Genomic DNA, 26,966 nt, shown 5'->3' on the forward strand with positions numbered 1-26,966 from the left:
ATAAAACACCTGATCATAACCGTACATTTGTAATTATTCCTTGATCTTTTTTTTGCGTCCTTTAATCTCTTTGATATCAAGGAGATTTTGGCATAACATTTTTGTTTTTTAATTTTTAACCAAAGTGCACGATTTCACTTTTTAATATCGCACCCATGTTTCCCAAACGGAGCTTGAGATCAAACAGATTGAAAATGTGAAGATTAGAGCCAAGCCCATTGAGCCAGTACAGCATACCAATTGGAGAGAAGTGCTGTCTGTAATCCAGGCTAAATGTAGAGAGCCCCATTTGGTTATCAAACATGGCAATCGGCCCTCGGCACTAGACGTGCTGTTTCGTTGAGAACGTTTTGATAAAAACCCTTTCTGAAGTCATTTCCCAGGGCTCGATGCCCGCAAATAAATGCCCATTGATGTAATTTCATGCCTTGCTGGCAAAATCGTCGCAATAAATCGCACGCGATAACGGTCTGAACCCAAAGGGTGAAATGTTTATTTGGACAGGCTTCCATGACGGGAGAGATTTATCTCTACAACGCAGTGAGATGTCAAAGCAAATGCTTCCAGGTGTTTTAATTTCTCATTCAGGCTGGTTTGTTTTGTATTGTTGTGTGCTATTTATTTATTTATTTCCAATGGACTTGGTTTTGTTCAAACCGAACAGTGGTGGTCTTCCGCTGTTGTTCAACCTCTCATTTGGACAGAGTTCTCCTTCGTCTTTGTTGGTGATGTAGCTTGTTTTGCCTCATGCTGACATCATACGGTATATGATTCGCGTAGTCTGTCTGTTTGTGTTTGTGGCTTGTCTCTTTTTTTTTTTTTGCTGTGACGAAGGATAAGGCCTAAAACGTCAGCTTTTCTTTTATTCATGGCAGATCAATTACCATTTGAGGTATTTTATTTCATATCTGTCTGTGGCTACGTTTGATTGACTTATGTGCACTCCTAAACTGCTGGACTGATTGAATTTGAAAGTGCCGGTTGTTCCCGAGGTATGCCCGGGGAGATTTTTTACGATAAAATTAATTTAATAGCCCTGGGGTTCAGGTTTCCGGGGGAGGGATGGAGGGTAGCGGGCTCAAATTCTCAATGTCATTGTGTATCATTTCGTGCCGCTTCCACTGTTTGGGGGGTATTCCAGGTCATAGTCATCTAGTTTCGTCAAGTCGTGCCCAACTTCTGGTGACACTCATGAACATATTTCTCCAAACATCCCTATCCTGCACTGCATCCTGAAGCTCTGGTAAAGATAGCTTGTTTGCAGCTTTTACCTCCTTCATCCAAAACAATACACAGTCTGCTTCTTCGTCTTCTTCCCTCAATCATATCCAGCATGGTTCATTTCTCCAGGCTCTTGTTTCCTACATGCATGGTGTGTACAAAGTATGACAGTTTCTGTTTTATCAGTGTTTCTAATGTACACGGTGGTCTAATTTCTTTGAGCACTGATTTGTCTGTTCTTCTTGCAGTCCATGGAATGTTTAACATTCGTCTGTGACATCACATTTCAAAACTGTTAATCTTCTTCCTTTCCTTCTTCTTCACTCTCCATGACTCGCATCCATACATTGCAACTGGAAATACCAGAGCATTCACCAGCCTCCTCTTGGTTTGTCTTTCCAGATCCTTGTCAATCTTGACATTGCTGTTCTCCCCAATGATAAGCGTCTATTAATTTCTCCTCCACACTTTCCATTCACTTCAATCTTGGAACCCAGGAAGATGAAACTTTCCACTATTCCCACATGATCATCTCCTGATTTGAGCACATCAATCTTCTGAGTTGACAAGATTTTTTTTTTTTTTTAAACGTTTAAATATAGACCAGCTATTTCACTTTCCTTCTTCAATGTCTGAAGCAGTTGCATCATGTTCTCTCTACTTTCTGCCAACAGAGTGGTATTGTCTGCATTACTGTTTTTTGACTTGACTCCAGCTTCTATCTCATCCAAGTTTGATTTTCCTCATTATATACTTGCTTCACACATTGAACAAGGAAGGGGAGATGATCCACTAAAAGTATTCAAAGACATCATCGGTAACACAGCTGCATACGGCTTTGGGTGGATAACAAGTGCGAACATTACTTGGGTTACCTTCATTTCTGTGTGGCCTTGGTTCTGGATCAGTGATCTTCACTATTTTTTTAGAGGGGGATCATTTTTGCCAATAAGACATCAGTGTGAGAGTCGCCACACCACCTGCAGGACTTCATAATGGCTGTGATTCGGCCCCGCCTCCACATCCTCCTCTTCATTGTGGTTAACTGGGCTGCAAGCATAATTACATCAGGATATGATTACAGTGTGCAGTTATGTTACTTTTATGCTCCGCATTCGAACACATTTAAAACCATTGGGTCAATTTGATAGCATTTATGGCGGATTTTAATGAAGTGTTTTCACATTTGTGTATTATCGGCCGCATGTCAGGGGCCGCAATTTCGGCCACCAGTGGCTCGCAGGCCATGCAATGAAGAACAGGGATCTAGATTATTATTGGATGTACCAAACTAACAGCCAACATGCTTTTGGTTGGGTATGATGGCAAGGAAGTCACTCCTCTTTAAAGAAACATTTATTATGTTTGAATTATGACCAAAGTCATTAATGGCATTTGTATAACTGTTGGTTTAATTGAAGCCCCAATAAGGCATTGCAAGCATGTTGATTTCATCCTCCCATCTCTTTCCCCACCACACTTCCCATTCAACTTTTAGGCCTGAGGCGAACGAAGCAAAGCGGCTGAAAGTGCAATATTCTGGCGAGCTTGTGGTGTGCTTGGGTACAGCGCTTGCTGCCAAAATTGGTAATTTATTTGTTTGCTTGCAGTGCAATAATCTTCCACATTGACTTCCAGAAATGCTTTTGTTCAATTGCCTTGCAAAAGCCTTTGAAGGTCCTCCAAGCTTCCAGGGAATAATCCACGTGACTCGCGTGAACGGTCTTGGGGATTGCGTTGCTCCAGGGAATGGCTTTGTTATTTAACAACGACCAAAAAGTGCAGCTGTTTTGACTTGTGCTCAATGATCCGAAGGTTGCCATTGTCACACCACCATTTGAGGATGAATCAAAGCAGTTTAAACTGTAGAATGAAGAACTACTCGCTGGAGAAGGCAAGTGGCAGGTAGAGCGTTGGATGAAATAAACAAGACATGGATTGAGGCATGCTAACTACCTTTGGAAGAAAAGAGAAACTGACTCTCCCCCTCCACCAACCCCCTCCCGCCCCCATCGCTCTCGCTTTCTCATTTCTTCTCTTTTCCTTTCTTTTTCTCTTCTCCTCTCCTTTTCTCTTCCTCTCTCTCTCTCTCTCTCTCTCTCTCTCTCTCTCTCTCTCTCTCTCTCTCTCTCTCTCTCTCTCTCTCTCTCTCTCTCTCTCTCTCTCTCTCTCAGCTCGCCTGTTCGAAGAACAGAGAGCTATAGCGATACCCCCGGCGTGAGCGTGGAAATGTTAGTTTTTGGTGCAAGTTATTTTTTCCTTTCTAATGTTTTTATCTACCACACTTTTTTTTATACGCCCGATATATATATATATATATATATATATATATGTATGTATGTATGTATGTATGTATATATATATATATATATATATATATATGTATGTATGTATGTATGTATGTATATATATATATGTATATATATATATATATATATATGGGCGTATTATATGATACCGGTCGTCCGTCTGTCTGTCTGTCCGTCCGTCCGTCCGTCCGTTCCTGTCCGCACTCTAACTGCCAAAGTTTTCAACTTTCACGTTTCATATTTGGTACATAGGTGCAGACTGTGGAGACCGTGTGTCGTGACATACGTTCGTCATCTAAAGAGGTTGCCATGGCAACCAGGATGCTGTTTTCCATGTAGTAGCACAAACTGTATGTACTTTCTTGTTCGGGCGTATATTGTGCTCACTTGCACTCTTGTTACTGATTACAATATACAAATACATATATTGCTTTAAAATTATTTGGATCAGACCACTGCAATGCTTTATAAAAAAATATTAATTATTAGACGAGTCTTTTAAAAACGATAAATGTATAAACAGGCGAGCATTGGGTGGCTTTGACACCAACTCTCTGGTTATTTTTTTTTTCTCTTTCTCGTTCGCTCTGGTTTTATTTCTCTTTCTCTCTTTCCGCATTAAGCCTGGTGTTGGCTTAGTGGTTAGGGTGGCGGCTTGGGATCCCAGTGTCCTGAGTTCAAGCCCTGTTGGCTGCTGAATTAACACCAGGGGGTTGACTCAGCCTGTCATCCTTCCGAGGTCGGCGAAATGAGTGCCAGTGTACTGGTCCCGGTGTATGCCCCGGTTAGAATAGGTGTACCATATCCCTGTGTGTCGTAAGAGGCGACCAGGGTTGGCGTCAGGAAGGGCATCCGGCCATAAAACATTGCCTCACAAAAAGCCAAACCCCTGCACAGCAGACAAAAATGGCTGTAAAAATGGTCATTTTTTTATATTTCTCTCTTTCCGCATTCTTTGGTGTTATTTGTTATTATTGTTTTAAGGGAAAGCCAAATTGAAGGCTGATCATGTGAAGTGAAGTTTTGAAATGCATTTCTCTGTGATTATGAAGGTTGATCAGCTGGCCAAATCGAGAATAATGCTGAAAGTTAACTTGAAAATTATGAGCCCAGGTGCACATTATTTTCAAGTCTGATGTCAGGATCTGTGGGATGTCTCAGCCTCATCTTTCTTTTCCAAGATCATTGGAATCTGTCGCGATTAAGTGGAGTCGATGGGGTTATCACTTTGCCATCGCAAACAGGTCGGCGGTCTGTCGGTCTTCTACCACCTCCTTCCTGGTCTTGTACCCTCTGCTCCTTCAGTCATCGTCGTCTCCCACCCCTTTCCCCCTCCCTCCCCCCCCCAACAGGTATCTGCAGTGTACATAATGTTTACCATCAACCTCCACTTATGGTGAAACTCTCAAAATCAAAGATCATTGCTCATCTCCATTCATTAGTTCATCTTTTTCCCCTCCAGGTCTTCAAGACAAGTCCCATCTGTTCACCACCATCTCAGATCATCCCCAATCTAAAACCATGATCTCTTTTACCCTCCCTAACCCCCCACCCCTCCTTTTCTCCTCACATACTCCCAAGCCCCCCCTATTTCCAATGTGCAGTTTTTCCTTCCCGAGACTTTCCTTCGATATATCCACCTTGTTGACCCCATGCATCCTCCCCAAGCCCTCGTTCCTCAACACACCCATTACTTGTTCAAGTCTCCCTCTATTTGTCCTTCCCCCTTTCCCAGTGTACTCGCTCTTCCACAGGCCTTAATTCTGAACTGTATACAAAAAAAGATATATAAAATGTGTTGCCACATCAATCGTGACTTTGGCAACAATGACCACATAATCTGAAGAAGAAAAAAGAAACAATTGGGGATGCGTTGTATTAAGACTAGCAGAGAATCCCCAATTTGAAACGATCAAAAACTGTGAGCAGATGTGAGAGTTTGGAGAGAGAGAGAGAGAGAGTTTGGAGAGAGAGAGAGAGATAGATATCTTCCAGGTTATTAAATGGCCACACACCAAGGCTTGTTTTCCATTGTCGATAAGATGGCATGCATTGACTTTTCATCGGATCGTTACAGCTTTTATCGTATTTTAGTAACTCTTCTGTGAAAATTGAACGCTCTTAACATGCGCTTATGGAAACTCGATCAACATGACAAATCTAAGGGAATGTGCATTGGAGCTCAACTTATCTGAACATGTAATGGGATGTGGATATGAGCGCTGTTGGTGTTATTCAAAGAAACTTGAGCATTCTTCGAGCTTGTTCGACAAATGCAAAGGGCTGTGATGTGGATTGGCCTTGCTCAATTGGTAGCACCGCATCGGTGGCATTGGCTGGGGTTTTGAAGAATGTAAAAATGGCTCAAAGCAGACGATGGTCATGGATGCAGCACGAGTGGAGTTTGAGGGCCTTATGTAACATCTTGATTTGCTTACACATGTGAGATTGTCAAAACACAACGCAGCCGGAATTTGCGCTCGCCTGCCGTGGGAGTGCCAAAACTGTATACTTTGGCCATTTGGTTAATCTGCTGTTGCCGGAACGAGGGGAGCCATTGCCAAATTGTGCAACTTCGAGCCTTTGAAGCGGGTGCCAGAGTAAACCCCGTGTTGAGGTTGGGCACTCGATTGCACAGTGCTCGCTGTTCGCTTATCAAGATCGTGCATGCTTTGGAAAGAAACGTGATTTTGCCAGGATGGCACCCGATGTTCACCACGGGTTTCTCACCGAGTTCCCACGACGGTGCTGGTCGCCAAACTTGGTCTCCCGACGCCTTGTTTCGTTGGGTGTCATCAAGCACACGGTCGTCATTCGCATGCATCACGTGGATATGGGTGAGCATCGATTCTTCTCGGGGCATGGCAGTGCCATGGATGTGTGGCCCTCTGCAGGTTCGAGCAGGAATTTTGTAATTTGTTCAGTGGCCAGTGGTGGCTCACCTGCTCTTCACAAAGGGCACCATGGGATCTTTGTCGTTCACCAACTAATATCGGCAAATGGGGTGCACGGTTTAACGTCCGTCCGGGGGACGGCACACACATTGATGAATCACCCTGCATGTAAAACACCTGGATGATAGTTTATAGCTGGGTTGGGATTCCAATCGAGGCTAGACAGCGCAGAGGCATGTGCGCATACCTCTCAGCTATCCTACCTTCCTATCGTCGACCACAACATGGAGTCTACTAAAACAGCTGAAGCTCTAAATTGTTGTTATACACATGGTCGGACAGAGGAGCAAGATTGCAGCCTTGTGCATCGAATCAGCCATGCTGATGTCCAGTTAACGCTTTGAAGAGACACTTTTTCTTGTTCTTATTTCCCACACATTTTAATCTCACCTGGACTTTAGTCAGGTGAGCTTATTTGATCGAGCAGTGTCCATAGGTGAGTGAGTCAGTCAGTTAGTCAGTCCGTAAACACCTCAGTCATCATCACTAGAAACAAACACACGATTTTGATGAAACTTGGCCACAAGCTTCATATTTGATGCCGAATGAAAATGTATTGACTGCTCATAATGGGGGTGTTTTGGCCCACGTCCCCCCCCCCCGCCCCAAAAAGGTATTTGCTCTCTTCTCTGAAACGACACACCCAATTTCCATGAAACTTGACCACAGCCTTCATCACCTGTGATGTACCAAAGTTTGTTCATGGCATTTAAAACATCAGGGTCTAAAGTGACCCGGGGGCGGGGGGGGGGGTTGAGTTACTGTTGCTCCTGATCCAGGTGGGCTTCAGGACACATGGTCCTATTTTTATATTCCCTATTCATTGTTGGCATGGCATTCCTTCTATTCTCTATATCGTGGTAATATCTTTGCTCATTCAAAGTTAGCATGCGATCAGAGTTTGTTGCCCTCTTAAAAGATAACGGCTCGGTTTTGAAAATATGTTTACAACATGAATGACTTTCTGATCGGCATGAAAACTTATTCGGTTTCAAATCCTATAGAGGATGATTGTTGTTTTGGCCATAGTTTGACTAAATGTCTCTGCACGGGTTTGTACGCGATCAAATAATATCCATCTATTTATTGTTTGCCGAGGCCACTTGCTCGTGAGTCAAAAACCCTGCATGTTCACACTTCCTTCACTTTTCTTCTTTCTTTTTTCTTTCTTCCCCTTTGCTTCCGACTCTCAACATCATCTTTACCCTCCTCTAAGTCCACGAGTAAGGATGCTTGGCAAAGTGTCCGGCACATTTTGAATGCTGTTGCTTTCCAATATTTGATACAAAGTGGTCGTGCAAGGGCCTTGAGTTGTGCTTATTGCCAAAGGTGAACCAACCTCCTTTTAGAAATCGAGTCATTGACGTGAAATAGGCTGGCAGGATGGCCTTGTGATACGCACACTCATCTCTCAGCTGTTTCGTCTGGGTTCAAATTTCGACCCAGCTATGAAGTGTCATCCTGGTGTTTCACAGGCAGGGTTGTGTGTGTGCGTGTGCGTGTGCGTGTGCGTGTGCGTGTGTGTGTGTGTGTGTTGCCCCTCGGATGGATGTTAAACTGGGTATCCTGTCTGCCGGCAGTAGTTGATCGATGTTAAACACCTCACGGTGTCCTTCGTGAAGAGTCGGTGAGCTATTGCTTGCACCTTGAACATATTGCAAATTCTGCCCTCACCATCAGGGGGCATTGCATCAGCGGCACAGCCGCACCCTCAGCCCATGATGCCACCCCGCAGCCTTGTGCTGCATACGAAAAAAGAAGACTGATGTGAAATAATAACCCTTTCTGATTGTCCTCGAACCTTAGGTAACATTGTTTACTTACCCCTGTCTTTGAGGCCATACACTGTCACATATTTTTGTTCTGCTTTTCCCTTTTCGGTGTGCACAAGTATCCCTCACCTTTTTGTCGCCCAGAGGTGTACCTTGTGGATGAATTTGGCAATATCACAGCACGCCCAAGTCCTCCTTGCTTCTCTCAGCTGAAAGTGTCAGGTGAAGGTTTGGATTGCAGCATGATGGAAGTCATATCACAGGTAGGCCATGGTGTGCTGCTACACAAGTGCGAGGGGCAGTCAATAAGTAAACTTAAAATGGCGACGTAAATTCAAGGATACCATTTTTAAACTTCTGTCCGTCGTACACCTGCTGCAGCAATAAGCATGAGTCACCATATTGCATTTTCATTCTGCGATTGATTTCACTGGGATTCACACCCACACTTCCCAACAAACGGATGACAGAACGTTGTTCCTCCCTGGTGCATGCTACGAAGGGAGCTGCCATCTTGGAACTGCTCTACTGACGTCATACGCTCAATGTTGTCAGATCTAAAGGCCCAGTCACACCTTGACGTTTTAGCCAGCAATGGCAATGTATTAAAATGTATGTAAAACGCTGGCTTACGTTGAACTTTTGATGTTTTTTTTAAAGATTCGGACGTATTCATAACGACTTGGTCTTATGCATAGCATATTAGTCACGGACACAGAACGTTTCGTTGTGTTATAGATAACTTATACCAACGAATGCTGAACCTGTTGGCGGCCTTCACAACCTATGCCCAACGATAGTCTAACTTAGGCATAGCGCGCTGCACGCATCGCCGACGATGACATGGCGTAGGTTATGAAAAGGCTGCCGCACAACGATTCAAATCATAACCGCCGCAGAAATGGAAGTGTCAACATCGCATTCACACCTTGGCGATCTTGCCAGCGTATGCCGACCTCTGAAAAATGCGTCTAAAACGCTGGTGCACGTCTAATACGGTATGGGTAAGTTTGGTCGTATTCGCTATCATACGTCGTATTCAGTGGAGTTCGTCTTGTAATTTTAAACATGTTGAAAATTTTACGACGTACTTGCCGTATGACACACGCTCCGCATACAATGGGAATAAGTTGTACGCATGATATGCGATCGTTGACACACATCGACATACGTTACTTGAAAGGTACTCATAAGTCGAAACGCGTCAAGATAATGGTTAGCATCAGTGTTCCAGACTCCCGTTTTTTTTTTTTCTTTGGTATGACGGTGTTCAGTGTACAGTGCGGTTATGATTTAAATCGTTGAGCGGCAGCCTATTAATTATATTATATTATAACCGCACGAGAAATCGAAGTGTCAAAATCACCATCATACCGAAGGAAGGAAGAAAAATAATAATAATAAAACCAGGGAGTCTGGAACACTGACGCCAACCATTACCTTGATGTGTTTCGACTTATGAGCACCTTACAAGTAACGTGTGTCAACGATCGCGTGACGTGCCTACAACTTATGGCCAGCGTTATGCGGAACGTGTGTCATACGCAGGCATAAGTCTTAAAATTTCAAGCATGGAAAATTTGAGGACAACCGAAAAGTACAACGTTTAAAGCCAGCATACAACGACGTATTGCAGTGTTTTTCAGCGTGCTCTCAATGTTATCAAAACTTACCCATAACGTATTCGACGTGTACCAGCGTTTTAGACAAATTTTCCAAAAATCGGCATAAGCTGGCTAAAACGTCAAGGTGTGACTGGGCCTTAAAACAGGCAAACATGACTCTTACCCATAAATATAACTTATGTCGTCTACAACTGCACCATTACATTCTCGAATTTATATCGCCATTTCGAGGTGACTTATTGACTGCCCTTCATACAATTCCAAATCTTAACCTCCCGATTGTCTGGCCAAAGGCCTGTTGTAGCTCATCGTGCCAGAAGACAAGCTATAAATGCCTGACTATTATGGGCTGCAGACATCACCAACCTCCAAACTCTGAATAGCTCAATAGATTTGTTTAATATTTATTCATTCATCATTAATTCTGATAGGAGGGGCAATGTCAAAATAAAAATGCTTTCACAATAAAAATGTCTTCCCTGACCATTTAAATTGCCTTTTTGAATGAGACTGTACCCATCAGATCTCTGAAGCGAAGTGGAGTAGAGCTTGATTCGTACTTTGACTCGACTGGCACGATGGACTTCATATGCACACTCGCGTCTAAGCTGTCTTGCAGGGGTTTGAATCCCAACCCACAGGCAGGGTGATTCATCAATGCGTGTGCCGTCCCTCGGATGGACATTAAACTGGGTGTCCCGTCTGCCAGCATTCATTGCTGGATGTTAAAGATCACATGCTGTCCTTTGTGAAGAGGAGGTAAACTATTGCCAGCGCCCTGAACAAATTCCAAATTCCTGCCCGTACCAGTGGAGGGCACTGCATCTGTGGCACATTTGCACCCTCAACCATGCCTGGTGTTGGCTTAATGGTTGGAGTGGTGGGCTTTGGATCCTCGGGTCCTGAGTTAAAATCCCCCTCGGCTGTTGAATTAATACCAGGTGGGGTTGACTCTGCCTGTCATCCTTCCAAGGTCGACAAAATGAGTACCAGCTTGCTGGTATCCTGTGTCGGAGTGGCGACCCGTCCAGGATTGTGCCCAATAGCCAAGGAGACTGCTTGGGCAGCACCAACACTCTGCACAGAGTATGGTCCCAATGGATGGATGGAACCGATGATGCTACCCCACAGCCTTATTTTGCATGACAAATAAGTATTTAGACGGGAGCTCAATTCCTTACTCAAACTGAGACGTGTCAAGGTCAAGGTATGCTCCGACTCTTCACTGGAAATTAGTGCACTTTAGACAAATGGTGACCGATGTTGGGTGAGAACCAACCCTGGATAGGTTACCACTGTAATAGGGTGGAACTCCAGCAGTTTGTCCAGGGTGCCAGCACACAACAGCCTCATCTTGCAAAGTATACGGTGGGATCTTTAACATCCCCAGAAAATATTTTGGAAACAGGACACTTAACTTTTAATGGTCCTCTGAAATAATGTCATTCAAAGCCCTGTCTGTGAAGCCTCAAAGTGATGTTTTATAGTCTATTTGGAAGTCAAAGCCAGCCAGATTAGACGGCTCAAAAGTGAACTTGCTGCTTTGGAGCTCTCCTGCCTGCTTCATTGACATACATTGCCTTCAGAAAGTAGTCACACCCCTTGACTTTTTCACATTTTGTTGTGTGACAGCCTGATTTTAAAATAGATTAATTTTTAAAAAAAATATTGTCACTGATCTACACGAAATACCCCATAATGCCAATGTGAAAACGTGTTTTTTGAAATTTTTACAAATTAATTAAAAATGAAAAGCTGAAATGTCTTGCGTCAATAAGTATTCGACCCCTTTGCGATGAAAATCCAAATTCAGCTCAGGTGCATCCAATTTCCTTTGATCATCCTTGATGTGTCAATATGACTTGATTAGAGTCCACCTGTGGCCAATTCAATTGATTGGACATGATTTAAAAAGAAACGCACCTTTCTATATAAGGTCCCACAGTTGACTGCATGTCAGAGCAGAAACTCGACCATGTAGTCCATAGAACTCGGAGATGGAATTGTGAGGAGGCATTGATTTGGGGAACTGTATAAAACAGTTTGTAGTGTTGAAAATTCCCAAGAGCACAGTGAGCTCCATTATTAGGAAATGGAAAGAATATGGAACTACCCAGACTCTTCCGAGAGCTGGCCGTCCGACCAAACTGAGCAACCAAGCAAGAAGGACCTTGGTCAGAGAGGTGACCAAGAACCCAATGACTACTCTTGCAGAACCACAGAGTTCCTTGGCTGAGATTGGAGAACCTGCCAGAAGGACAACAATCTCTGCAAAACTTCACAAATCTTGGCTTTATGGGAGAGTAGCCAGACGAAAGCAACCCCTGAGAAAACGGCACGAAAGCACGCCTGGAGTTCGCAAAAAGGCATGTAAAACACTCTGAGAGGATGAGGCAAATTATTGTGTGGTCTGATGAGACGAAACTTGAACTGTTTGGCCTGAATGCAAAGCGCTATATCTGGCAGAAACTAAGCACAGCTCATCACCCAGTCAAAAATAGCATTCCTTTCCTGTCATAATTCTCTGCAGAATACTGTAGTCGGACCTGTTACCAACTTTTGTGGATGAGTACAACTCTCATATACTATCGTTCTAATTATAGCATTTTTGCTTGGGCACCCATCTAACACCATCACTACCATGAAGCATGTTGGTGGCAGCATTATGCCATGGGGATGCTTTTCAGCGGCATGGACTGGGACACTTGTAAGGAAAGGGGGAACAATGAATGGAGCCAAATACAGGCAAATCCTTGAGAACCTGCTTCAGAGTGCAAAAGACCTTAGACTGCAGCGAAGATTTACTTTCCAACAGGACAATGACCCCAAGCATACAGCCAAAGCAACACTGGAATGGCTTCAGAACACGAACGTGAAAGTCCAATGAGTGGCCCAGCCAAAGCCCAGACTTTAATCCCATTGAGAATCTGTGGAAAGACTTGAAGGTTGCTGTTCACTGAAACTCTTCATCCAACTTGATGGACCTTGAGCAAATCTGCAAAGAAGAATGGGAGAAAATGTGCAAAGCTGATACAGACCGACCCAAGAAGACTCGAAGCTGTAATCGCTGCCAAAGGTGCTTCGACAAAGTATTGACTCAGGTTGTTGAATAATTATTGATGCAACACATTTCAGCTTTTCATTTTTAATTAATATTTAGAAATTTCTAAAAACCTGTTTTCACTTTGTCATTATGGGGTATTTTGTGTTGATCGGTGAAATTTTTTTTACATTAATCCATTTTAAATTCAGGCCGTAACAACAAAATGTGACAAAAGTCGAGAGGTGTTCATACTTTCTGAAGACACTATGTGTAAGCTAATTATAAGGAGATATGATGAAGGTACAAGTTGATTGCTGTGCTGCATCGTTCTTGAGGATGAGATGTGTGTATCTTTTCAGGAAGGAAACCTGAAGGCCACCATACTTGGGCTGCGCTTTAACCCAGGCGCTACTGGCCAGAGGAATATCACGTTTGATTACAATGGCTTCACAGAAACCTTGTTGGTTTCGCTAATCCCAGGCCTTCCCGCCAGCCTTGCTCTCGTTGATGTACCGCAGCCCAACATGGTGAGCTGATGAATCTAAATAATTTTTAGTGACATCAGGCCAGCATTTGAGAATGTGCAGTGCTTGGATCTTCCTGTATAAATTATTTCCCGCCATATTCTCTCAATCGTTGTGTCCTCATCTCTTTGCCTGTAATTCCTTCCCTCTCACACTTTTGGCCTGCATGGATCATCATCGTGTTTTCCATTTTGCATGCAAACTCAAGAGCTTCTCTGACTCGGCCTAACTTTGGGATACATTTTGTTTTTTTCCCCGGAATAGTGTTCCTCTTTTTAAACCTTCAAAAAATTGTTCTTTCATTTGTACTTGCATGTTTGTGTGTTGCGAATTAAAATCCCAACTTCCCTTCTTTTTTTTATTTGTGCAGCCAGTCATTGCTTTCAATAACCGACAACTAAAGGATGTGTTTCATTTTCAATTGCTTGACTTGTGGGGCAACCTTTGCTCTCAAAGTGGCGTGAAGGTCACATTGCATCGTCCAGCTGCATTAAAGGCAAGTCCAGGTCTTTGACTGTACCTTTGGCAATGAAAGGGCAGAGCATAGAGCATAGGAGAGGTGAAAGAAGAGAGATAAGAATTTGATGAGGAGGGAGAATTGATGAGATGTGCGTGGGGGGCTGAGGGAGTAGGCAGGTGGAAGGCGGGGGGAGGTTCTTAGTGCATATGAAATGCACCGTCTCCGTGTTTCTGTTCATCTCGGTGCATATGAAAGTACATCCAATATGGCGTCATACATGCATATTTTTCAGTCGGCACCTTTGCTATCCATTGGCTTGATGAACAATTTCAATTGTGTTTCACAGCTCTCACCTGCACCAACACTCCAGCGGACAGACACGAGTGGTCGTGTCAAGTTTGGACCATTTATGGTGTCTGCAAAAAGGTAACGAAATAATGTAATCCGATTCTACACCAACAATTTTATGTGGTGTGCACTGTATCCACAACAATTTGGATCGCTACGTTTGCAGAGGTGATGTCTATACAGGGTTTGAAATGAGCAGTGGCACAAGTGCCAAATGCCACTAAAAAACCCCGTCGGTCTACCAAAACCTTGGTCCAAGGTGGCCCGTGTGGCCACTTGTGTCAAAATCTTCGATATATTTTCTCCGTTGATGGATTCGGTCGTTACTTGTTATGGAGTCTCAACCATCTAAACTTGCCAAGGGCACTACGGGTCATATGGAAAAAGTTGTTGTGACTTCACTTGCCGCCCTCACCTGCAGTTCCGAAGATGGGATGATGCTAATTATTTCCATAAATGTGTACTATGTAGCACCACTTCCGGTGGTGGTGGGGGAGGGTATTATGAGTGATGCTTCAGAACTCTCAGTTGCATCACGAGTAAGAGGAATCGGCGTTATTTTCACACTCACTTAGCTTATGTTGCTTTAGACTTTCTTGACTGCAAAAAATCCAGTAGAATTCCCATGTTTTATTGCCTATTTCCACCTTGGGAAGATTTATAATACATAGCAGCTTGAGCCTCGGTTCACATTATCGTCGTTTCACATTATCGTGGCATTTTTAAAGGCCACTTCAAATGGCAAAAGTAATAAAAAGAATAATGATAATTGCATTATAATAATACTAACATTACATTCCCATATTGCAAAATAATATTGACAATAATAGTACAATAATTTGCATTAATAAAACGAATAATGGCCGCTCCTGTAGATGTATTTCAAATTATTCTTTTGTATGCGATTAGAATACCGGTAACCCCCTAATCTCACCCGACACCGCCAGGGGTAAACACAAACTCGTGCAAAAAGCTGATCCAGGGGTATCCCTTTACCAATCAGCTTGCTATCGCTTGCCAAGCCAGCCATCCCTTCTCAATTGTTTCATTGGAGTGCTTGCTTGGGCGAGCACTCTACAAGCTGATTGGTAATGGAACACACCCCAGCACACGTGCTAGACCGAGCTTAGTTTGCATGCCCCTGACGCCACCTCTGGATATAGAAGGCCGCGAGCTTGCATTATGCACACAATACATCGTTAGACGCATGCTCGAATGACTACAATTATCTCTTCAATCGCTGAAAGTTGTGTCGAGCTCACAATAGTTTTGGAAAACGCAATAAACGGGTTAAATGTGAAGAAGTTTTTTTTTTTTTTTTCTTCAGCAAACATTAAAAATTGTCCAAAAATTATTCTGCTGCCTGTTAATAGGTCGATGATTGAATAGCTGACGTTGAGTGTTCTGTGATTACAAGTTGTGTGGATGCTGGTATGAAAAACGCTGAAATTTGATCTGTTGGTGTTGTGAGAAATAGTAATTTAAATGTGGTTACTGATTTTTATGAACTTTGATTCACCAGCAAATAATATACTGTCAGGCCACCAAAAATGCTGGCTGGCCTCAAAAAAATCTGTTGAGGTAGCCCGGCGAACCACAAAAAAAAAATTAAGTGTGACCGCTGCTATATGAATGATACTGTGGCGGTGATGATTGTTGTCTCGGAATCGATGATGACTGTACTATACATAAACTACCGTTGATATGCAAGTAACCCGCATTACATGGGTTAATCCCGTTAAGTATGAGCAATTTGAAAAACTCAACGATTTGCTTCCATTCCACTTCCAGGATTCACACAAACGATCAGACCTGTATTGACGTATTTCCGATATGCAAGGTACCGTTCTAGTCTTGGCCGTGTAGCATCATGAGCTTTATCTGACGGAAGGCCACCTCGCCACTCCTTCCAGGATTCCATGTGCAATAGCACTTTCCAAGTCACTCTTGGACTTCTTTCTGTGATATTTGTCAGTAATTTGGAGTATTTTGAATGTTAGGATTAGATCCAGATCGTTATCATTCATGTGCACGGCGTCCACAAATTACCCGTTCCAAATTAAAAAAAAAAACATCTGGTAACTGAGGCAGAGGTTCTTTATGCTGGACATGCAATGGAGCACAATGTATTACTTGCCTCCACTGACCATGTTGGACCACTCTTTGCAAAGATGGTCCCTGGAGATGGCTCCAAAAGTACGCGTCGACGCAGAGGAAGTTATCTGCAATCACGTATGCCCTACCTTCCCCTGCTACTCGCACGTTCAAACCTTCCCCCGCTACTCGCACGTTCAAACCTTCCCCCGCTACTCGCACGTTCAAACCTTCCCCCGCTACTCGCACGTTCAAACCTTCCCCCGCTACTCGCACGTTCAAACCTTCCCCCGCTACTCGCGCATTCAAACCTTCCCCCGCTACTCGCGCGTTCAAACCTTCCCCCGCTACTCGCGCGTTCAAACCTTCCCCCGCTACTCGCGCGTTCAAACCTTCCCCCGCTACTCGCGCGTTCAAATCTTCCCCCGCTACACGCGCGTTCAAACCTTCCCCCGCTACACGCGCGTTCAAACCTTCCCCCGCTACTTGCGCGTTCAAACCTTCCCCCGCTACTCGCGCGTTCAAACCTTCCCCCGCTACTCGCGCGTTCAAACCTTCCCCCGCTACTCGCGCGTTCAAACCTTCTCCCGCTACTCGCGCGTTCAAACCTTCTCCCGCTACTCGCGCGTTCAAACCTTCCCCCGCTACTCGCGCGTTCAAACCTTCCCCCGCTACTCGCGCGTTCAAACCTTCCCCCGCTACTCGCGCGTTCAAACCTTCCCCCGCTACTCGCGCGTTCAAACCTTCCCCCGCTACTCGCGCGTTCACCCACGCCCCCACATCACCCCTCCCCCCCCCATGTAAAGCCTCTTCCCAATCTTGCACCCTCCCCACGCCTACTCTCTCTCTCTCTAACTGTGTCGACATCAAACATATGGGTCTTCAACTTGACAGATCTCTCAATCCAGGCTGCTGCTGATAAACCTGATATCATCTTCAGCAAAATCCTTCCTCCCACACGACCTCCCCAACTCCTTAGTATCTCTCCCTAATTATTGTCTCCTTCGATTTGATAGGCCTGAACCATGCCCCAGCGGCAGAGTTGCTCTTTACCTCAATAACTACATTTCTCACTGTTCATGCTCTGATCAGTCCACCTGAGTTTGTGAAAATTCAGGATTGTTGTAAGTTATATCAAGAGGCATTAAAATATCCGCTCTCCCATTTCCCACTTCAGGATGATGTGATCTGCCATGCGAAACTCATTGACTTTTCCATGTGAAGAGAAACTGAATCTGACGATGTCACGTATTTTGTTGAAAGGTTCTCCATATTGAAATGCAAGCTGTCGACTTTGGCACGCTCACGAGGCAGTCCCGTCGAAACGAAATGTCCCAGGAGATAAAGAAAATAGGTACATGTAGTGTTTTAAAGTAACTTTTTTGTTGTTGTTGCTACGAAACGTCATTCTTGCAGTCTCCTTGAATATTTTGAATAAAATAACTCCAATTTTTGATGTGCTTTTATATTGGTGTCATTTATTTATTTATTTGAGAACCCTCAATAATTCCCATACATTAAAAACTATATCAATTGGGAACCTAATATTTTGTGTAAATGTCGCCTAATGTTACAGAAGGACGTCATATGATCCTGAGAGTTGTCAGATATCATGTGATTTATCACGTGATGCTGCAGTGACGTTTAACAGTTTCCACTCGGCCAGGCCGTTGCGTTCACTGTGGAAGAACGTGTGTTTCTTGTCGAACGTTACATCAAGAATGCATCCTTTGGGGAATGTCAAATTTCATTTAAAAGTCGCTTTGGTGGTCGTACGAAAGCTATAAATTCACAAAACACTTGTTCATGGCTAAGTGAACAACTTTATACAATGCATGAGAGGCCATTGCATTCCACAAAAATTGGTGTTTGGTGTGCTGTGAGTCGGCATTCTCAGAAACGGTAAACTCAGAACATTACATCAACATAAACCATGCGTTTCTTGGGCACCTTACAGAAGACGAAATGAACCAAGGATGGTTTCAGCAAGATAGGTGCCATGAGTCTCACTTCATGATACAGCATGAACGAACTTGGGATACTCTTTGGTGACCGTGTAGTGTCCAAATCGTTGGACACCTCGATCCCCAGATCTTACGGTGCCAGGTTTATTTTTTGGTGGGGGGGGGGGCTATTTGAAGGCTATAGTGTACGCTTCAAATCCACGCCCTCTTGGTTAATAAAAAGCAATAATCGGTGACACATTCCGCAATATTCGCCAAGAAATACTGCACTCTGTGTTGGGGAACTTGCTACGAAGAATGAATTTGGAGCTTGCTTGACAGTTGCAGCACTTCATTTAAGGTGATCACTTGTGTGGATCATGTCACGTCTTTCTATAACATTGGGTTACATTTACGCAAAATATTAGGTTCCTAAACTGATATCGTTTTTCCTGTATGGGAATTATTTAGGGTTCTCAAATTTAAAAATATCACCCTGTAGTTTCTATTTTATGAGTACGTTGCGTAAAGAATACTGCCGGACACCGTTGTTTCTGATCAAAACCAAAGGGTGGACAACACCTATCATGAGACATCGTTAATGAGAAGGGCAGATGGGGAGCCCACGATTTGACCTTCTGTTTACAGTCCTGCCTCACAGTAATGCCAAAGAGCAACATATATTCTCACAAGTTTAAGACTAACTTCTTTGTCAAATGAGGTCAACCTACCTGCTCTCCTCACATTGGTTTTGCAGAAGAAGTTGGTTTTGCGTCATAAATTCGATCCACCGAGAGATCTCGTCAGAAAGGCCAAAAAAGGCCCTTTTAGGAATACATTGCCAAGCACCGTCACACAAAGTGACAAGATCTTGAAATCTAATGAGTTCTGCAAACTCTTAGGAACCTAGAATCACCAAATTCCTATCAATTTTAAATAGCAGAAAGGGCTTGTAGAATAGCCTGGAGGTATGTACACTCATCTCTGAGCTGTCGATCCTGGGCTGGAATCCCAACCCAGCTACAAAATGTCATCTTGGTGTTTCGCAGACAGGGCGAGGCATTGTTGTGTGCACTGTCCCTTGGATGGACATTAAACTGGATGTCCCATCTGCTGGCGTGAGTTGTTGGACGTTGAAGATCCCATAATATATTTTGTGAAGAGTTCGGCGAGTTATCACTAGCACGCTGAGCAAATTACAAATTCCCTCTCAAACCTACAATGAGCACATCCGAGGTACTGCACACGCAGTTGTGACTCGCCCCACCTGCGAAAAACCAGGATGACAGTTTATAGTAGGGTTGTTATTCCACAGCTCAGAGGCAAGTGTGCGTACCTCGAGGCTATACTGCTAGCACCATTAACAAATAAATAAACCAATGTCACCCGCAGGGTGACCCGTATCTTGCCAAAAGGTGACCACGTGTGACTTCTTTAAGGTCACACTGAGGTGAACAGAGCTGCTATCCACCAGGAGCGACTCCTTGAGGAATATCTGCCTACGAGAGATTCCGATGAGAATCGTTCTACAGAGTAACCATGAAAAATATGCGTTTGCCTCATAACGTCACCAAATGACATCATAATGTCTCAAGCTTGACATATCTAGAAAGCACTCATCGAGATGTTCAATTTGAGGTACTACACGATATGGTTCCTAAAACTTGAAAATTTGACCTTGGGGTCAAATATGTTTGACCTTCGGCGCTAACCATGAAGGTCAAGGCCAATCGCCACCAAAAGTTAATCAGCTGAGCGCCGACCATGAACTATATTCCCATGAAGTTTGAAGACGATCCGATCAAAATTACTCAAAAAATAAGGGTTTCGTCAACTCCCCTGATTTGCGACAAAGTGACCTTGACCTTTGACCTTGACCTTCAAAATTTTATGCGCTGAAAGGGACCTCTATAGGCCTCTGATATGCGAAGTTACAAAAATTTCCAATGATAACTGTGCTCTGCAGAATTTTTTATACGTGATTACAGACAAACAAACAAAACAAAAAAAAAACATACAAGCTGACTAACATCTCTTGCAAAAACTTAGTTTTGGCAAGATAAAAAATTCGTTTTTTAAATTTGGCTGATCAAGAGAGAATGTTTGGGAAGGTGAGGAGAGCATCGCTGGGGAGGGGTGGGCAGGGTCGTTGAGAGCTTCATTGTGGAGAGTGTTGTTTGATGGTTTATTAACCTGCGTGTGCGAAGTGAAAAGCGGGGTTAAGCAATTGGTTCACTCTGTCTGCCTGTCTACAAACGTCGGTGTACGATCGAGCAGCAACTTCATTTAAATTGAATGTTGTATTCTGAACATGAATCGGAAAATTAACCTTCAGTTTAGCAGTCCTTTGGCTTTGAATTTGGCAAATTGTACGGAATCTCACCCTGATCGCACATGCACAGAGAAGAGCGAGGAGTGACATAATTTATTTATCCTGTCTGCTTGCATGGCAGTGAAACAAAATTCAAAATCTTTTCAAACAGGAAACTTACTGTTTTTAGCGACGTCATAAAGGACACAAACAACAAGCATGATAAGCTAATGTAATGTATTGAATAAGGTGGTGCGAAAGATCACCTTATTCCTAAGTTGGTGCTCCTACCTTTAAAATCTTTATTTTATTTCAGTTGAATTATATACTTCATCATTGAAGAACACAAATCGACTTTTTGGTACTTTCAAAACCCTTCTGTTGAGCAGCACTTGGACAAAATATTACGGCATTTTACGTCATCTCGACCAATCAAATTTGCCACTCGCAGATCCCGCCCCTGTCCTTTTTCTTTAGTCTACATGGGGTAAGGTGTTCTATGGACTCTCCAGTTTGTCAATGTGAGCGACTGCAATCCTCCAGCTCGTGGTTTGTCAGAGTTGTGGGAATAGGCATGGTATGGCATTTCTTCATTGACAAGAAGTGTTCGTTGATATGATGTCGATTGAAGTTGGAGAACCTAAACTCATTTCGATGAACATTGTTGAACTGTTATCAAGGGCCTTCTCCCAAATGTTATTATTATTATTTTTTTTCAACCTGTGGAATACCTTGTTCCACACAGTGGGAACTATAATCTCCAAGCACGAGCAGCATTGGGGCCGGATGTGCTGGAGGCGCCGCCACTGGCTATCTGTGTTTCCCTTGACCCCAACAAGCCCATCAAGGTCGAGCTCACTTGCACTGCTGAGGAGGGAGGCTTCATCGCAGGGGAGATTATGCCAGGCAAGTCATATCCCATGGGATCTGAACCTGGGATCCTATTATATGAAATACGGGATTTTAGCACGAGCCACCTGTTCAGATAAGAACTTGATGCACAACACTTGGTGGATTGTCACAGTGCTCGATGTATCAAATTATTTTTGAATTTGTAGTGAATTTTCAGTGCGTATGGAGATTATAATAAAACGTGCATGCTCTTGGGGTGTGCTCCAGTTGTCATTGAGCCAACCACATGTGATGCGTTTGGTTCCTCGTCGAATGTTTTTGCATGTGAGAGCATTCAAAAAGTTGGCCACTTGTTCCCAGTAAAATTATAATACAACGTGCTTCACCGTATCAGACATGGGAATAATATTTCAATTATGTCGTAGTGTTTTGGTCCCTTTAATCATAATCATCATAATAACGATAATACCATTTTTTTGGTGCCGTAAAGGCGCATATGGCTGCCGAGGCAGTTTCATTGGCCAGGAGTACAGTCCTGAATGGGTCGCCACTCCGATGCAGGTTCCCCCGAATTTTTATTTCCCCAGTATATTGGTACTCGTTTGCTGACCTCAGAAGGATGACAAGCTGAGTCAACCCCACCTTGTGTTAATTCACCGGTCAACAAGGGCTCGAACTCATGACCCTTCGGTCCCAAGCCAGCCTCCTTAACCGTGAAGCCAACACCAGGCTTTTGATCCCTTTAATTAATTAAAATCGAACACTAACTAGGATATGTGTTGCTAAATGGATGACCATGCATTGTTTTGTTTTTTATTATTTCATTGAAAAACAACAGATCAGGAAAGAGCATGCTTGAATAATTTAAACATCAATAAGGGAAGTAAAAGAAGTTCTTTCGGATTGAGTGCAAGCAGGATAAATCGGTGGCATAAATATACAGTTCAGTGAATTTATTACAGATGCGCAAGAGAGGTGGATGACTGGAAGAATGATTGGGTGGAATGAATGAGAAAATGCCGAGAAAATCTGGGTTCAGAATTGGTGGGAAATGTCATTAAAAGACATTATAAGCAAACAGGCATATTCACAATCACGTGTACATTTCCCCCTTACCATGACCGAAGCAAGTTGTTGCTCCAACAGTTGTGGGCCAATTACATCCAGACTTGCTACATAGGATCAGCATGAGCCGAATTAGTGTATAGGGGTGTTTTTATCTTTGCTGGTGCTCTTTGTGAGTGAAGGGGATGCACGCAAATTCTCGATGTAAATGCGTATCGTGTAGCCCCACCTTCTAGGTGGGAGAGGGCATTACAAGTCTCCACCATGTACAGTGCAGTAATCCTGTCCCCACGTTTTCCTGTGATGAGGTGTTTTGAATTATATGCAGTAGGTCTGGTTTTTCTTCGTACATGTAACCTGGGTTCTTTATTTTTGCGTATACAGAGCTGTCAGTTGCCTATACATCACCCCTCGGTCAGGTGCTCTGCGAGTAACGTATAATTTGGCTTGGTGCTGGCACACATTGGCCGTGGGATCTTTTTTTGCCAGCACCTGAGAGCAGGCAGGGCAGCCGACTGAACCTCCCTTTTGAAACTGTGCACTAATTGATGACGCCTTGCCTGCAGAGTACCAGGAAGACAGTTTATAGTCAGGCCGGGAATATAAAACCCAGACTAGACGGATCAAAGGCGAGTATGGAACCTCAAAGCTGCATTGTGACTCTTGTCCTTTCCAATTGTTTCATGTAGTTTGATTGAAAATGTGAATTGTCTGTCCATGGAAAATGAAAGCCCTCTTTTTGGAGGGGGGACTGGGGGAGGGGTGGTGGAGTCGGGGTCACATGGTGTTCAGGACTTATGCAAATGTTTAGCCAATGGAAGCTTGTAGTTTGGCAGAATGAAAGTTCCTTTAAATTACACCAGTTCCAGCTGCTCATAAAAATGCATCTGATAAAGTCTTTGCTAACGAGGCGTTTTGCCATGCTTCTGTTCCTCGAAATGCAGTGAGTAATTTGTTGATTTTTAATTTTTTTGGTGTGTGTGTGTGTGTGTGTGTGTGTGTGTGTGTGTGTGTGTGTGTGTGCGCGTGCGCAGAGGTTCAAATCAACGTTGTCTCTGAGGATGGTTCTGTCATGCGTGGCATAACACCAGGGGACCTTTTCATGAAACTCAGAAAGGCCAAGTTTAAGGATCACGAAAACGTATGATCTTTCAAATTAAAATGACGTGAATGTTATTTTTTTTTATGTGACATGTCTTGGGGTAATTTAATCGATGGATGATATTAATTACGTATCCGGCCTTCATCTACGTGCACATTTCCAGGCAGAATAGTTGCACATCCAGGCAGGAAACTCGGGAATTATGCACAAGGTGGCGCTATCTTGCTTGAGCTATTCTTTGTATAAAATCCATTTGTTCTACTGCTTCTTTCCCACTTCTTGTTTTGCTTTAGTTTATTACCTCTGCCACCGAAGGTCGAAGGAGGTTATGTTTTCACCCCGCTTTGTCTGTTTGTGTGCAGGATATCTCAAAAAGTTGTAGACGGATTGGGATGAAATTTGGTGGACAGGTTCGGTGTGTGACAAGGACGAACTGATTAGATTTTGGTGAAGATCCGGATCTGGATCCGGCTACGAGAATTTTTTGCAGTGATTCTTCACCATTGAGAGATGGGGTCAAAAAAACGACATATAGCACGATATTTCAAAAAGTTTGGAAGGATTGGAGCAAAACTTGGTGTACACGTTGGCTGTGTGATTAGGAAGAATTGATGCAATTTTTGTGAAGATCCGAATCTGAAAATTTTTTGATTCTTCACCATTGAGAGATGAGGCGAACCTGATATATATATATATATATATATATATATATATATATATATATATATATATATATATATACATATATATATATATATATATATATATATATATATATTTTGTTACGAATTCTGGTCCACCCGGCGTGCGATCGGCCACATAACTCAAATCGCGACCGCGTCGCCCACCGGAACGGACAATTCAGTCGTGACCCTCCTTGGAACTACCGCCAGGACCTAGTCACGGGTGGGTCTTTCGACCACACCACAATCGTGCCAATCAGCTACCCGCGCAGGATAGGGTTGTTCGCCAAACTCGACGTACCTAAGTACCTGCACGAGTCGTTAACCGGGCGCTCGTACCTCGCCGCTGGCTGGCCTCGGACACGAACCGCTTAAGCAGTCCGTTCTCTGCTTCAGTGATAACCGAGTGGTGTTATCGCTGGCCCCGACGGACGTGATTATTTACCGGGTGCTTACACCCCTCTACCAATTCCTTCCGTGATGCAAGATGGAACTTTCAAACAAGGAAAAGGACGCAACGAAACGGGGAACAGTTCAACAAGCACATTTATTGCACACTTAGACAAGCACGTATTTTACAGCCATACAGAAAATCATACACATATAACAGTCAAGCAAGCAAATGAAGAATTACAACCGAATAAAGTGTCTTTATTCCACACGCACACATAGACAATTCTACTTATAAGACGGCGCCACCACATGCATTTACACAAAAGCAAAGGAAAAAGCCACCCTCAAAGGCAAGGGTGGCAGACAGGTTCGTGGACCAAATGTATGTGGAATCTGGATGAGTGGCCAGGTTCATGAGACCGAAGGGTCTTACTCGTGCCCTCGTGGCGCGATGGCGGGCATGCCGCGATGTCAGCGTAGCTGCGCCTGGTTTCGTGCCCCTGGCGTGGCTGGTGAGCTCTCTCCGGCGTTCTCCGCGCAGGCACGTGTTTCACCGTCGGCAGCACGGTTGGGGAGGGGAACGGATGGGGTTACCGGCACTTTCTTAGCGCGGAGCTCGGTAAGGGAGAGGGGAATTGCTGACGCTCCGAGCTCCTTCCTCTCCGTCTCCCGACTCCCGTCTGCCTTTCCCCATCTGCTTCGAGCTTCGTCTCTCGACTCTGCCCCACTGACACTGCTGCACCTACACTGCCGCTGTCTGCCTCTTCGAGCTCTGTCCTGTTCTCCGACCCCGACTTGACTGCCACTCTCCAGACCCGACTTGACTGCCACTCTCCAGACCCGACTTGACTGCCACTCTCCAGACCCGACTTGACTGCCACTCTCCAGACCCGACTTGACTGCCACTCTCCAGACCCGACTTGACTGCCACTCTCCAGACCCGACTTGACTGCCACTCTCCAGACCCGACTTGACTGCCACTCTCCAGACCCGACTTGACTGCCACTCTCCAGACCCGACTTGACTGCCACTCTCCAGACCCGACTTGACTGCCACTCTCCAGACCCGACTTGACTGCCACTCTCCAGACCCGACTTGACTGCCACTCTCCAGACCCGACTTGACTGCTGACTCACTGCGTTGTGCTCACGCTTATATAGGCCGGGGGAGGAGTGCATATGTAAATTTGTGGATCACGGCGGGTTTGGAGACGGGGCTACATCAGCTGATGCTCAGCCATTGGATGGATAAAAAGTGGGCGTGATTCATTCCTGATCCGTTTTCTTCTTTGAAAGGATCCCATTCACAACCCATGGCACAACGTTCGGTAGAAAGGCGAAGGTGGTGGGAGTTTGTTGTGGTGGTTTGGGAAGGGTGTTGGTGGTGGCAATTTGGTTGTTGGTGGGCGTCGTTTGAGAATGGCGGTGAAGCGATGTTTGCGGGGTGGAGTTGTGGAGGTAAAGAGGCAAAGGTGGTGGTGTTTGAGTTGTAGTTGTTTGGGAATGATGTTGTTGGTGGTGATTTGGTTGTTGGAGGATGATTGGTCCAAAATAATGATAGAGAAAAGAAAAACGGCTATCTCAAAGAATCGCAGCCCTGTGAACATGGAAATTCCCTCTAAACAACGGTGGGTAAATCTAACTACACATATATACTTCTCGTCATAACTGATCTAAGGTCCTTTATGGTGGTCTGCAAATTTCCACAGCCGTAACAATATCATCACGATATCTCAAAAAGTTGTGGGTGGATTTGCATGGAATTTGGTGGACAGGTTGGGTGTGTAACAAGGACGAATTGATTCAATTTTGATGAAGATCCGAATCTGGATACAACAATTATTTTATTTTCTAAAGTGATTCTTCACCATTGAGAGATCGGGCCAAAAACGATATATAGCACGATATCTCAAAAATGTATTGGGCTCAATATGTTCCACTGAATCAGGCATTGCGTGGCGGAGGTATGTGCTCTACGGAGTGCCCTTCTAGTTTTTTTTTTGTGCTTATTTTGTAGGCTGGCAGGGTCGCCGAGAGGTATGCGTGCTCACCTTTAAGCTGTCTGTCCTTGGTTCGATGCCTGACCCATCCATAAACTGTCACCTTGATGCTTCACACGCAGGCTGAGGAATCAATGTGTGTGCCATCCCTCGGATGAACGTTAAACTGTGCATCCCGTCTGCCAGCATTAGTTGGTGGACATTAAAAATCCCACGGTGTCCTTCACGAAGAGGAGGCGAGCTATCGCCGGCACCCTGAGCAAAATCC

At 44.1% G+C, this 26,966-nt stretch overlaps 1 protein-coding gene across 2 annotated transcripts in view; it reads left to right on the forward strand.

Moving 5' to 3' along the window:
• The window catches only part of SMCHD1 (structural maintenance of chromosomes flexible hinge domain containing 1), a 209,871-nt gene that overhangs the window by 114,179 nt on the left and 68,726 nt on the right, over positions 1-26,966 (forward strand). For both annotated transcript variants that reach the window (XM_085861237.1, XM_085861236.1), the window contains 7 exons: positions 2,720-2,808; positions 8,401-8,519; positions 13,284-13,451; positions 13,819-13,944; positions 14,255-14,334; positions 21,350-21,510; positions 23,556-23,662. In XM_085861237.1, the coding sequence (XP_085717363.1) occupies positions 2,720-2,808; positions 8,401-8,519; positions 13,284-13,451; positions 13,819-13,944; positions 14,255-14,334; positions 21,350-21,510; positions 23,556-23,662 (850 nt within the window). The remainder of the gene's footprint in view (positions 1-2,719; positions 2,809-8,400; positions 8,520-13,283; positions 13,452-13,818; positions 13,945-14,254; positions 14,335-21,349; positions 21,511-23,555; positions 23,663-26,966) is intronic.

Source organism: Eptatretus burgeri, chromosome 17 (assembly GCF_056783735.1).
Source record: "Eptatretus burgeri isolate ZD-2024b chromosome 17, Ebu_testis_v1, whole genome shotgun sequence".
NCBI lineage: Eukaryota > Metazoa > Chordata > Myxini > Myxiniformes > Myxinidae > Eptatretus > Eptatretus burgeri.